At 36.2% G+C, this 12,779-nt stretch overlaps 1 protein-coding gene across 2 annotated transcripts in view; it reads left to right on the top strand.

Moving 5' to 3' along the window:
• Positions 1 to 12,779, top strand: part of UBR2 (ubiquitin protein ligase E3 component n-recognin 2) — a 55,954-nt gene that overhangs the window by 15,229 nt on the left and 27,946 nt on the right. Inside the window, exons 8-17 of one of the 2 annotated variants that reach the window (XM_012572359.5) lie at positions 536 to 656; positions 3,175 to 3,282; positions 4,780 to 4,868; positions 5,707 to 5,805; positions 8,057 to 8,220; positions 8,311 to 8,410; positions 8,896 to 9,024; positions 9,780 to 9,963; positions 10,994 to 11,055; positions 11,829 to 11,939. In XM_012572359.5, coding sequence (XP_012427813.3) covers positions 536 to 656; positions 3,175 to 3,282; positions 4,780 to 4,868; positions 5,707 to 5,805; positions 8,057 to 8,220; positions 8,311 to 8,410; positions 8,896 to 9,024; positions 9,780 to 9,963; positions 10,994 to 11,055; positions 11,829 to 11,939 — 1,167 coding nt within the window. Of the gene's footprint in view, positions 1 to 535; positions 657 to 3,174; positions 3,283 to 4,779; positions 4,869 to 5,533; positions 5,633 to 5,706; positions 5,806 to 8,056; positions 8,221 to 8,310; positions 8,411 to 8,895; positions 9,025 to 9,779; positions 9,964 to 10,993; positions 11,056 to 11,828; positions 11,940 to 12,779 lie in introns of both variants that reach the window. The other variant, XM_002195101.6, reaches the window with a different exon arrangement.

The following is a 12,779-nucleotide window of genomic DNA, read 5'->3' as shown; positions in this document are numbered from 1 at the left end:
TTTTTAAAGATAATGTTGTGCAATATTTTTAACTTGCTGCCCATGCAGGCAAAGAACAAATAGCTTTTATGTGTAACATCTAACTATTATGCTTTCTAATACATAGATGAGGGTAAATTCTCAATATTTAATTTGTATTTTTGAAAATAGACTGTGCTCAGTCAGTTTCCATGATGGGCTGGTGTGTGACTTGCTTGTCATGTTGAGAGGGACAAACATGCATGGTTGTCTTGGGTTGAACATGGGATTGTTTATCAGTAAAATGCAGCTGATCAGTGTGAGCACTGATAACAGGCCAAGAGTGGAAAATGGCTTGACCTAAATATGCTGATATTGCATAATAAGGTCCTTCAAATATTAATAGGATAAACAAAATTCAGGTTTTTTTTGGGTTTGCTATGTAGGTGTTAGTAATTAGAATATATAATATTATAAATTATCAAAATTAATCACAGGAATGCTGCATTTCTGTATAGAAGTATATGCCGGTCCTCACTTAAATATGCATTGCCTCCTTTTTCCTTTTCTTTTTAAGAGAAATACCAGTCGCCAGACAAAGCCATTGAAAGTGCAAGTTATGCATTCATCTATTGTTGCCCATCAGAGCTTTGGTCTGAAGCTCCTAACTTGGCTTGGCAGTGTTATTGGATATTCAGGTGGGCAAAATTGATCTTTTTGAGATAAGTTAGAAAATTTTTGTGAGAGGAGCTCATTTTCTGAAGCAATTTTGTCTACTTATTTCAGATATGTAATGTATAAGGCAAAGCTATTAATAACTTGTCAGACTTCATTCTATTTTCTCTTACTGAAGTGCTGTTCTGAATTCTAACTTCCATGTGAAAGTGCTACCAGTCTCACGTAGTCTTTTCTATTTAGTTGCTGTTGAACAGAAGCTGAGAATTGCTGTCAAATGCAGTATGCCAAAAAGCTATTTTTTCAGTCCCTACTTCTTTTTAAATGAATGCAGTAGGCTGAAAATAGCCTGTCTGATTAGATAAAACAAAATTATTCAGAAGTAATTTGATGAATGTAGATGAAAGCGATTGCTTCAGATTTTTTGCTAAGTAGAACAGAGAAAATGTAAGGAATTGTAGAAGGTTTTGGTAAGTATAAAAGCTGACAAAGTCTTAATCAGATTTTTTAAAAGAGGTTTCTTCAAAGGAATCAAGATACACAGTATCAGATTTTATGGGAAAGCTCAGTTTTTGTTTTGACTTTGTTCCCCCTTTGTCCTGGTAAATCATAAGATTGTGAAGATGAGAGGGTATGAGGGTATGAGAGGAAATAAAAGGAAAAGTGCCAAACTGCTGATATGGATAAATGTAGATACAGACACCCTTGCAATTTGTATTTTTTTCATCTGGAAATGTTAGCAAGAAGTATTAGCAAAGCACACTCAGCTGTCATATTGCACATACATCCTGAATAAGTGCATCATTTCTTCAGAGACTGTTTTATTAGACTGATAGTTGGAAAACCAAGATTTCATGCACAGGGTCTTTGTAACATGTTCTCATTTTTGAAACATAAATACTTTGTGTTTAAATTTTAAAGATTAGTAAATCAAACTTTTGAACAAAAGTTATGGTAGCAGTTGTAGGTATTAGGAGAAAGGGGAAAGAGTTATGAAGGAAATTTCCTTCTATAGGAAGTTTTCCTTCCAGTGAAACATGTAGGCAGGCACTGTCTATCTCATTTTAAGCCCAGTCTTGTGCCACGTCATTTGTGTCAGGTGCCACAGTCATTAATTTTCAGCACTAAATGACTGTTGCAAAAAAGTAACTTGAATATGTCATTCGTGTCTCATATTGCAGAAGAAAGTGCAGAATTTTGAGTTTGTATGTAGTGTTTCTGAAGTTCTGAAAAGTTCAGGTCGTTAAGTGCTGAGTTCTTTATGTTTCAGAAGGGCAAAAGGCATGTTTGTAAACAGCACACATACATCTTGTCTGTGACCAGTGTGCTCATTTACTTGAACTGCCTTCATGTCTTGGGATGCAATATTGTACTCTGAGTCTTGTTTTGTGAAATGCATTTCTGAAAGAATTGGTTTCCCTTAGCTTTTTAACAGACACACCCAAACAACTAAATTCTGCTCAGTCTTTTAAACAGTCTGTAAAACCCTTCATCTGCAACATGGGGTGATAAAGTTGGTGCTTGGGTGGTTACACTGAAATGTCCCTGAACAATGGCTGAGTGAGAGGTAGAGGGATCTTCTGCTGTGCCAGAGTTAGGTTGGATGATTGCTGTCAAAGGAATGACAAATTCTGGTAATTAAAAAAAAAAAAGAAAAAGCTTTTCTATGGAACTCAGTCAGAAGTTTGACCAGTACATCCTGCCTAGCAAATATCCCTTCTTCCACTTATTCCAGTGTCTGTTTGACAATTGCTGAACAATGCTTTCCATTAATTTGTTGTCCTTCATAACAGTAGTTGGAACTGAACTCTGCAAAGCAAAAAGGAATAACCCCAAACTGCTGCAGGGGTTCTCAGAGTGTATATTTCTGCACCATGCAGCACATGGTGCAGTGTACACAGCACTAAGCCACTCTGCCCGAGGAGCTGAGATGCCAAGCAGGGTGTGGAAGTTAAAGGCTGTAAGTCCCATAGTTCTAAGGGAATATGCATTACCTGCAGTGCAAAGCCAGATTGAAAATTCTTAACAGGAGCATGTCTGGGCTGTGCTGTGTTTCAGATGCAGGCTTGTCTGCAAGCATATGACTTACATGTTCATGTGGTTACAGTTATTGCTTCTTTTCATTAGAAGAAAATATGCAGATAAGCCTTAAAATGATAGCATAAATATACAAGTAATTTCATGTATTAATTATATTTCCCTTTTCAATGGAGTCTCATCAGGAAATCTAAACTCTGGGAAATTAGTCTGTTGTGTAACTGTTTATTTTATAAGGAACCACATTTTAATTTCATAACTTTAAATCAAATCATTGTGTTTGGTAATTTTCACTATGTTACTGTGTTCCAAAAGGCTAGCGTGAAACTTGCAAGGTGTGAAATATTTGTGTTTTTATCAGCACAATATGAGTGCTGTTATTCAGTTGTCATGAAAAAGGGGGCAGTGTGAGGGCTTCTGTGTTGTATGAAAATTTCAGGATGTCAAAATAACACACATTTTTGTTTGAGGTGTAACTAACTTGTACCATTTCTCTTAATTAAGATGGCCTTCGCCGAATATTGTGTCAAGTTGGTTTGCAAGAAGGTCCAGATGGTGAAAATTCTTCTCTTGTAGATAAGCTGATGCTGTATGATTCTAAACTGTGGAAAGGTGAGTTTAAACAAAGCTCTGGAAAATGGTAGAGAATGCTATGCCTAAATTTTCCTTTTATTGTATCAACTAATATTTGATCATTTTTACTGTGGTGTATTGTGGGTAATTTTAGCTAATTTGTTACAATCTCACCCTTCATGATCCACTCCCAAGTGTATTTAAGACAAGAACATACAGAAACCATTTGGAGATGGGGCTGGTTTTAGGTCTGATTTTTCAAAGTGGTCTAAAATTAAAATTGACTAGAATATGCAAATGATAGTGATAGTTAATGGGAATTGAATAAATGATAGAGAAATTGGGGATGTTTCTGCTTTATAGGATCTCAGCATCCATTTCATATCTACCAAAATGCCTATTTTTAAGGGATAAGGCAGAGTCTGCTTTGAATCATGTTTGTGTTCATGAGGTATTCTTAAGTATTCTGAGAACATTCAGTGAAAATTACTGTTCTGTTGTTTTAGAGCTCTTGAAACCTTGAAAGGCTGTTTGATATAAAGGAATCAGCTAGAAAAGTTGCAATTTTGAGGAAGGGGAGGTACTTAATTTCTATTCCGTCATTGATTCTCTGTCTGATTTGATACCCTGAAAGAGAGTGTAAAGCCAGGTGTAAGAAAGAGAAGAACAAAGAACAGGTAGGGAATGATGCAATATGTCTGCTGGGGAACTTCTTGGAGTAGCAATAAAATAAGTAAGAAGTAAGGTAGAAAGTGGATGTAGTATGGAGAAAATTATTATTGTAGGTTTTGTTTATCTAATACCTTTATCTTGAGAAAGAAGTCCTGGCACTGCAAGTTTTGTAATACGAAAAGTACTGCTTTTCACGAGTATTACAACATTTTTATACCAGTTTATTTAGGATAATATCTTTCATGTAAGCAAGGAGTAACTTTTACATCTCTATTTCGACATCAATATTTCTCTACTTTTTCTCATATTCCGTAGTTCTCTGCATTAAGGAGATAGTGTCATGGCTTTTGATTAAAAAGTGATCTACAGAAGAAGTTATGCATATTTGCATTTTTTTCCAAGCTCCATAGAGATTAATATAATTTGTATTGATAATACTTTCTGAGATGCTGTCCAGACAGATTAGAAATTCAGAGATACCTTAGCTGATTACTTTATGGAGATATTCCCAACTAGGAAAATTTGTTGCAGTTCCCAAGACTTCTCGTAATAGTATTCTCTTCTTTTCCCATCTAAATCCCCTGTTTATCCTGTAGAGGAACAGAGTTCTGTTCTTGTTTTGCCAATTTCCCTTATATATTCCCATTCAACAGTGCTATCTTATACAGGAGTAATAAATAATGCCTCTTGAAGAATTTTGATTTGTTATTCTTCTTTATCCTTTGTTACCACCTTACAGACTTCATCAAAGCAGCTTCTACTCTGAAATGCACATTTACCTAATTCTATTATTTTTCTAAATGTTTTCATAATACGTTGATAGAAAATAGTGACATGCAATATTTCATTCATTTTTGTTGACAGGAGCTAGAAATGTATATCACCAGTTATTCATGAGCAGTCTTCTTATGGATTTGAAATACAAGAAACTTTTTGCTATCCGCTTTGCGAGAGTAAGTATCTTTCTTATAAAGAGCCATTAAATGCTAAAACTGTCTAGTGAAGAGAGTCTAGTTAGTATACAGTGATTTAAATGAATTCTTACTCAATTTTTTTTTCCTTTTTATGGAAGTGAAAATTTGAAATTAAATGCTGGAAATTTTATTTTACTCTTCAGTATATTAGTTATAATGGCATCTCATTTCTTGGGAAGGAAATGACCTTTCAGACGCCCCATTTCTAAAGCAGTTCAGATGTTTTTGCCTTCACCATCAGCTATGCAGGCTATCACTTCTTAAGAGCTAATCACTGCTCGTTGTTGAGGTATAAGCTGTTATAGCACTGCTTAGAAATAATGCTGAAATTCAGTCATGCTGATTAGTATTTGTGCAGTAACTGGTATTTGAAATGCTTTAAATCAGCACTGTAAAATTCTGCTCACTCTGCTGCAGACTCTTGGGTAGAAAATAAAATAGTAGCCTTTATTGTGAAAATGAGAGTGAGTAGATCTCACATGTGAGCAGATTAAGTTGTCATATTCTTTGTACAAAATACCATAATAATAATCCATTAGAGCTACTCTTCCCTTTTTCATGGCATTAAAGTTTCCCAGAGCAGACATTTAAGTTAAAAAATCAGGTCAGTGTGGATTAGAGGTGAATTTCCCCTTGTTGTTTAGAATTACCGGCAGTTGCAGAGAGATTATATGGAGGATGATCACGAACGGGCAGTATCGGTGGCTGCTCTGTCTGTCCAACTCTTCACTGTACCTACTCTGGTGAGTAGTGCCTGTCTTTCTTTTAAAAACTGATAGTTGGCACTCCTTGCCTTTTTTTGCCTCCTTCTTAATAGAACTATGAGCGATTGCAGAGTGATTTTATGAAAGATGACCACGACAGAGAGTTCTCAATTGCTGACCTCTCGATACAGATATTCACAGTGCCTTCTCTTGTAAGTACTAAAAGACCAAAAAAGGAAATCTTTATTTGTTAAAACCCACTCAAAGTTCATAAATCAAGGCTGCAGATTTCTTTAACATTACTGTGGAAATGCAGAACAGTCAGACTGTTTGCATACATTGCTATGGGTTTAGAAGTGAAAGCATAACATCAGGATGTTTCAGACTGGCTTCCCAGAGTGGACTGGGTGTTTCTGGTTTTTCTTTCTACATTTTTCTTTTACTTTTTTTTAGAAAGGTGCTTTCATATTTATTTAAATATACATACCATTTAAATTCCTCATCATACTGAGCCACATTTACTGTTTGTAGAAGTCTATATTATGGTTTGCATATCATGGTTTCAGAGCATCATTCTGGTGCAATTTTATAAGTGATCCACTTTATGTTCATTTTCCAATCAACACAAGTGCAAGCAAGAATTATCTCATGATACTCCCTACTTCCTTTGGTACTTTGAGTCTCAAGACAGTGCCTTCTTTTAGATTTCCAGTTAACTTTTGTTTTGGTGCTGCAAGCGCTGTGACTTCTCCCAGCTCACTAAATCTGCGGTCCTTCACCATCTTGTTTGGGAAACTTTTTTTTTTTGTTCCAGTCTTCATTTAAGTCTGTCTTTGCTTGTATTATGAACTGGACAAATTAAAATTTGAATCTGTACTGGAATAAAAGTCTAATTTTTATACCCAGAATTGTTTAAAAAATAAATGCTTCTGAATCCTTCCAAATTGAATAAGCTTCATTGAGCTCTTAAATTCAATAGTAGCATGGCAATCACAATACTGAGAAAACTTCAGTTTCTTAGGGGTGGATGATATTCATGGGAATTCAACAGGAACTCAGGATTTTGTTCCCATGGTTCAGGACAATATTGTATTACCTCTTTTAATTTTGATGCTTTCAGTAAGAATGTTGCCAATATTCAGACGTACAGTTAGACTTCACCAACTAATATTCAGATGGTTATGGTATTTTTCCCTTTGGCAGATGGGGTGGAACAATACTACTTTTTGAAAAAGTAATTTCAAACATTTCCCAGGGCAGAGTAATTGCACTACCCTTTTTATATGTGTTCTATTTTAAAAGCACACAAAAAAGCAAAGCAAATGCATTTTGACTGTTGTGCAGAATGATAGAATAGACTGATGACATGAAAGTAATTATGATAAGCTTCTATCACATGAACTAAGTATTATTTTTCAATATATTTATAGCCACTCGTTCTTAACGAAATGAATAAGTTGAAGAGTTTAAACCACCCCACCATCATCCAGTAACATTTTCAAACTGATCTTATTAATTTAAGAGTTTGAGCTCTCAAGGAGCTGTGGTTTTTTGGTTTGAGGGTGGACGGACAGCTCTGTTGGTGATGATTTTTTGGGAGGAAAATGTTAATCAGTAGATCCTTTTTCCCAACTGCAGCAGCATTTTAGAAACTATTTTGGATTATCATTAGCAGCTGCAGAACCTGGAAGCTGTAGTCAAGAGCCACAATGTCATTGTGGTAAATCAGAGTGCCAAATATTGTTGGGTCTACTAGCCAGATCCAAGGATTGTAAGGCTCATCCCATTTAACCTGGAGAACCAACAGAATGGGGGAATTGTGGAAGTGCTCATGAGTAGGAGCTGGCAATAACTTAGTGCCCCCTCCTCTTTTGTGAAGTTGGGTTAGGTTAAGCTGGGTGATGAAGACAATCTTTGTCAGACTTTCTTGATTTGTTTCATACAACACATGGATATATTCTGTAGACCTTGAGGAAAATTAGAGGTTATTTCATGAAATTTCCATGTGGAAATTGCATGTACAGTTCAGAAGAGGCTCTGCTCACCACAGCTCTTGATAGTTTGTAAACAGAAAGCAGAAGAGCTGTCACTCCCCTAAAGGGCCTCAAACTATATGAGAGGAGACAACACATGCTTAAAGGGAGGTACAAGTTAATTATAAGACACATAATAATATGTCTTGTGCCATAATTATATAGATTAGCAGGGGCCTTACCATACACAGACTTCTGTACAGAAAGGATCTGAAAAAAGAAATCTGGCTTATGATGATTTTTGACTAGATTCCTTTTTTTTGTCTTCTGTGATTCTGTGAAAAGAGTGCTTTTCAGTGTTCTGTTCTAATTATTGATGTCATTATTTTGGATTTTAAAAAAATGTATTTTATAAACTTCATGGTGCAGTGTGAGAATCTTTTTAGCTTTGTCTGCTAATTACAGCAAATTTCAATGTACTTTGGCATAGGCTCGAATGCTAATAACGGAAGAGAATCTCATGACCACTATCATCAAAACTTTCATGGATCATTTAAGGCACCGTGACATCCAAGGCAGGTTTCAGTTTGAACGTTACACTGCTCTGCAGGCTTTCAAATTCAGGCGTGTCCAGAGCCTCATTTTGGATCTCAAGTAAGTATACTAACTATGTGCTGATTTGAGAAATTGAGGACTTTAAAAAAAAATCAAAAATGAACACTTGCATCTTTCTAATCTCCCCAGGTACGTGCTGATAAGTAAGCCAACGGAGTGGTCAGATGACTTGAGACGCAAGTTCCTGGAGGGTTTTGATGCCTTCTTAGAATTACTCAAATGTATGCAGGTACGTAATTCTGTGAATTACAAAACTTAAGCAGCAAGTTAGCCATTATGATGTTAAAATAGAAGAAATTTGATCTACTCTTCATTTTATAACTTCAATGCAGTATCACTTTTGGAGCCATTGCGTTTTCCTAAAACATAACATCTTGCTTCACTTCTTAAAATGTTGTCTTAGAGGACAATAAAAAGGAAGAGCAGTTCAAAATGAGAAGTGTCATTTAGGGCATATTTTGCACTTGTAGAGGCAGACAAGACAATTCTGTGGGCAAAATGTGGTTCATCTTAAGAGTTGCTCCTTGTATTAAGGAATAAATTGTTCCTGACACACAAATAGACCTCTTCACTTGTGGTTTCATTCCCCCAATGTTCTTTTTACCTGTTGCAGGAACAGTATGTTTATAAGGACTGCTAACCACTGTCTCATGTCTCTGCTGTTAGTGTATTTCAGTGATACATTGTTGAAATGTATAATTCTTCTTGTTCTAGGGTATGGATCCAATAACTCGTCAAGTAGGACAGCACATTGAAATGGAACCAGAGTGGGAAGCAGCATTTACACTGCAGATGAAATTAACACTTGTTATTTCAATGATGCAGGACTGGTGTGCATTAGATGTAAGTTCCTTTGGAATTGTTTTTCTTTGTGAAGAGGGATAAAACCCAAATATTAATACATGTAAATATTGACCTAAACACAACTTCACTATAAGCCAAGGGCATCTTCTATAACAAAATGCAAATCTTTACTTTGTATTTAAACACTAGTGTGGTTTGTACTGACCCATTCAGAAGAGCATGGTTAAGGCTTTTACAAATATTGTAGAGAGTTTTGTCACACATCTGAAGATAGTGTATCAGAAACCTATCTGTTTATAATTTTCAAAGAGGAGGGAATGGAGGAGTAGGCCCTGGATCTACCAAATACTGCTTGATTATAAATCATGTTTCTGCTCCCTAAGTGTTTCAAGATTTCAGAACTTTAGCGTGGTAAAATATGGCTGTGGAATAAGTGATTCTGGAATACCTGAACATTCAGGCTGGCTTTAATCTGTCACTGGTAGTTAATGTGCAGGTTTTACTAGCCTAGCAGGATCATTCTTCAGAAAGTTACCATAATGTCAGTTACAAAAAAAAGCCCAAAGCCAAGTAACATCCTAATGGGTACTTTTCTAATCAGACATACCAGTATTAGTTTTGCAGTTTGTGCCCTCCTTATTTGGCTTTTTTGTTGGATTCCTGATCTTAATTTTGCAGGACTGTTGTTAAAGGTAAAAATCGCAAACCCTTCAGGGTTTTTTTTACGTTGTCTATATTATTTTTCAGAGCTGTGTTTTTTTCATAATCTCTGTAAACTGCAATCTTTCTTTTAGGAAAAAGTATTGATTGAAGCTTACAAGAAATGCCTGACTGTGTTGATGCAGTGTCATAGTGGGTTTACTGATGGAGAACAGCCTATTGTCCTCAGTATGTGTGGACATTCAGTTGAGACCATCAGATACTGCGTTTCTCAGGAAAAAGTTAGCATTCATCTCCCAGTTTCTCGTTTACTTGCAGGTATGAACAGTTGAAAAATATTTCAGGAAATGCAAAATGTTCTATAGGTGTGATTTGTGTTTGTGTGTACATGAAGACACACACAGGCATTGTTTAAAGCCTGAATAGGATAAATTTTGGCCATTTTTTATCTGTTTTCTAGCTTCCAGGCCAGATGTTCTCAGTCACCAGAAAGCTTGTTATCATTCAGGCTGGGGGAAATTGTCTCATGCCTCTGGATTTGTATTATAGGCAGCTCCTGCTGCTTTTGCCACTTGAGTGACGCAAAAGAACTGTGACAAAATACGGACCGTGGTTGGAATATGTTTAGCTATCAGCTTGAATAGACTAATCAACATTCTGTTAGAGAACAGATTTATAAAACAGATGTGTCACCAGAAAATTAGGCTATGCCTTTCTCCTCATATTGTGCCTATCTTGTTCAGCAGTTGTGTTGAAAAAACTGTGTAAATTTTACTTTACAGAATCAGAAAGAATGTGATAAAAATAAATTCACAAATAATGAAGTCAAGAATGTAATTCTTAGGTAAAGAGCCATGCAGCTCAGTGTCAAATGGCTTTGAATATTTGAATCTTTGAGCAAAGTCCATGTAACTTCAAAAGAAAGCAAACCAGAAAACCTTAATGTGTTTTGTAGGGGCCTTATTCTAGTTCCTGAGGTATTTTATAAACCCCCAAGGACTGATAAAAAGGATGAGGTATCTGCAGTTGATGGTTTGTCCTGACAGACCAAAGACTCTTGGCTCTCACTGTGGGGACATGACAGGGTTCAAAAAAAGACAAAAATCTCACTTGTACTGCAAGGCTTATACAGATACAAAGGGAAAACTTCAATTATCTTAAAATGTATTCTTTGTAACATGTTTCCTCAGGAAATAACTGTGTAGCTCCAACATCATAAATTTGGAGACTTGTTGCTGTGTCTAGAAAAATGGTCTGCAAGTAAATTAGATGACCTTTTTTGTCCTGTTTTAATTACCTAAAATATTGTATGTAATATTCTGTATGGTTTCTTCATGTCTTTTTGTAGGCTTGCATGTTTTGCTGAGTAAAACTGAAGTGGCATATAAGTTTCCAGAGCTGCTACCCCTGGTATGTAATTAAATGTTGTATATTCTTGAAATATAATTAATGCTGAACATGAAATTGGTCATGTAAGTGTAGGATGATATTAAATATAACAAAGGGCCTTTGTACTGTGAATTGTAGGCAGAGAGAATATCTTTAGTATGTAAAATTACCTCTTAAAAGATTAATATCTAGATATTCATGACTAGAGCATAGGCAGGCAGTATTGCTCTCTAAAGTAACTAAGACTCAGGTTGCATAACCTCCTTTTTGTAATAGAAACTGTTTTTAGGAACCCCAGGTAGGATCTGATTCCTTCTCCTTGGGCTGGGTTCTCATTTTCTTCCCCAGCTGTTTCTTGCTTTCTGCCTGTTCTTATTGATATGCTATTTCTTTAAGGGGTAGTCAAAAAAGGTAAAATAAAAGGGGATTAAACCTAACAGGGAGAAGAAATTTCAATGTCTTTGGAAGGAAGTAGTACTTAACCTTTGAATGAAATAAATTAAATTACAGTGTTGTTAAATTGCTGCTGTTAATGTTATAAACTATGAAAGCTACTGTCTTTAGGAATAAACTAAAGCCCTTGTGCAGTAGCTGTGTGGAGCAAAGACAGAATGTAAGGGTGATTAACAATTTGAAAGATTGTGAATAGGCTCATCTAACTTGTTTGTTGGATTTGCTTGTGTTTTGTAGTGCCCAAATATTTTGATGATCACAAATATCATCCTCCTTCATTTCAGTCCCATGTTCTTTTATTTTCTCAATATACATCAAAATATTGCATTTTCTTAATGCAGAGTGAGCTTAGCCCACCCATGTTAATAGAACATCCTCTACGATGCCTAGTCCTATGTGCCCAAGTGCATGCAGGGATGTGGAGAAGGAATGGCTTCTCTCTTGTTAATCAGGTAAGTGCACAGTAGCTGTAGAATCATTCTTTTCTGATAGCTCTCTCAGGATAATTTCACAGAATCAATTAGGTTGAACAAGACCTCTGAGATCATCGAGTCCAACCCTTGGCTAAACACCATCTTGTGAGCTGGACCACAGCACTAAGGGCCATGTCCAGTCACTTCTTGAACACCTCCAGGGATGATGACTCTACCACCTCCCTGGGCAGTCCATTTCAATTTTTAGCAACCTTTTCCATGAAGAAATTCTTCCCAGTTTCTAACCTGAACCTCCCTTGGCATACCCTGAGTATGTGTTCTCTTTGTCCTGTCGCTGGTTGTCTGGATGACCCTCGGTGTATTTCTTGAAGTGAAGGGCCTACAGCTGGAGACAGCACTTGAGGTGGGACCTCACCAGTGCTAAGTATGGAAGGAGCTCTTGGTCTTTCAGACCCCAAAACCTTATGTTTCTGTATTGATTTAAATTTTACTTATGTCAGTCTTATGGAAGGCAATGTGAGGTAGGCGTTTTTATCAGCACTGGCATAATTTGAGTATTTTTGCTTTTAAACTGATCTTAGATTTGTTTTAGTCAGAAGTTGCTTTTTTATTTCAGGACTGCTGCAGTGGCCACTGAACTTAGTGCTTGGTGTGTAGAGTTTTAGTAATGCAGTTAATGAGTCCTAGCTTTTTCACTGTGTACTGTGCAGCAGCAGTTGGAAGTGCAGAATTAGATCTGTGCATCCGTGGTAATGCATTCATCACCTCCACATAAAAGTATCTTGGATATAAAAATATGCAGCATTATGGTATTATGGCTATTTATATTTATAAAGTAGTTAAATCCAAAAACCCCAC

Source organism: Taeniopygia guttata, chromosome 3 (genome assembly GCF_048771995.1).
Source record: "Taeniopygia guttata chromosome 3, bTaeGut7.mat, whole genome shotgun sequence".
Lineage (NCBI taxonomy): Eukaryota > Metazoa > Chordata > Aves > Passeriformes > Estrildidae > Taeniopygia > Taeniopygia guttata.
This window is presented reverse-complemented; position numbering and strand designations above follow the sequence as displayed.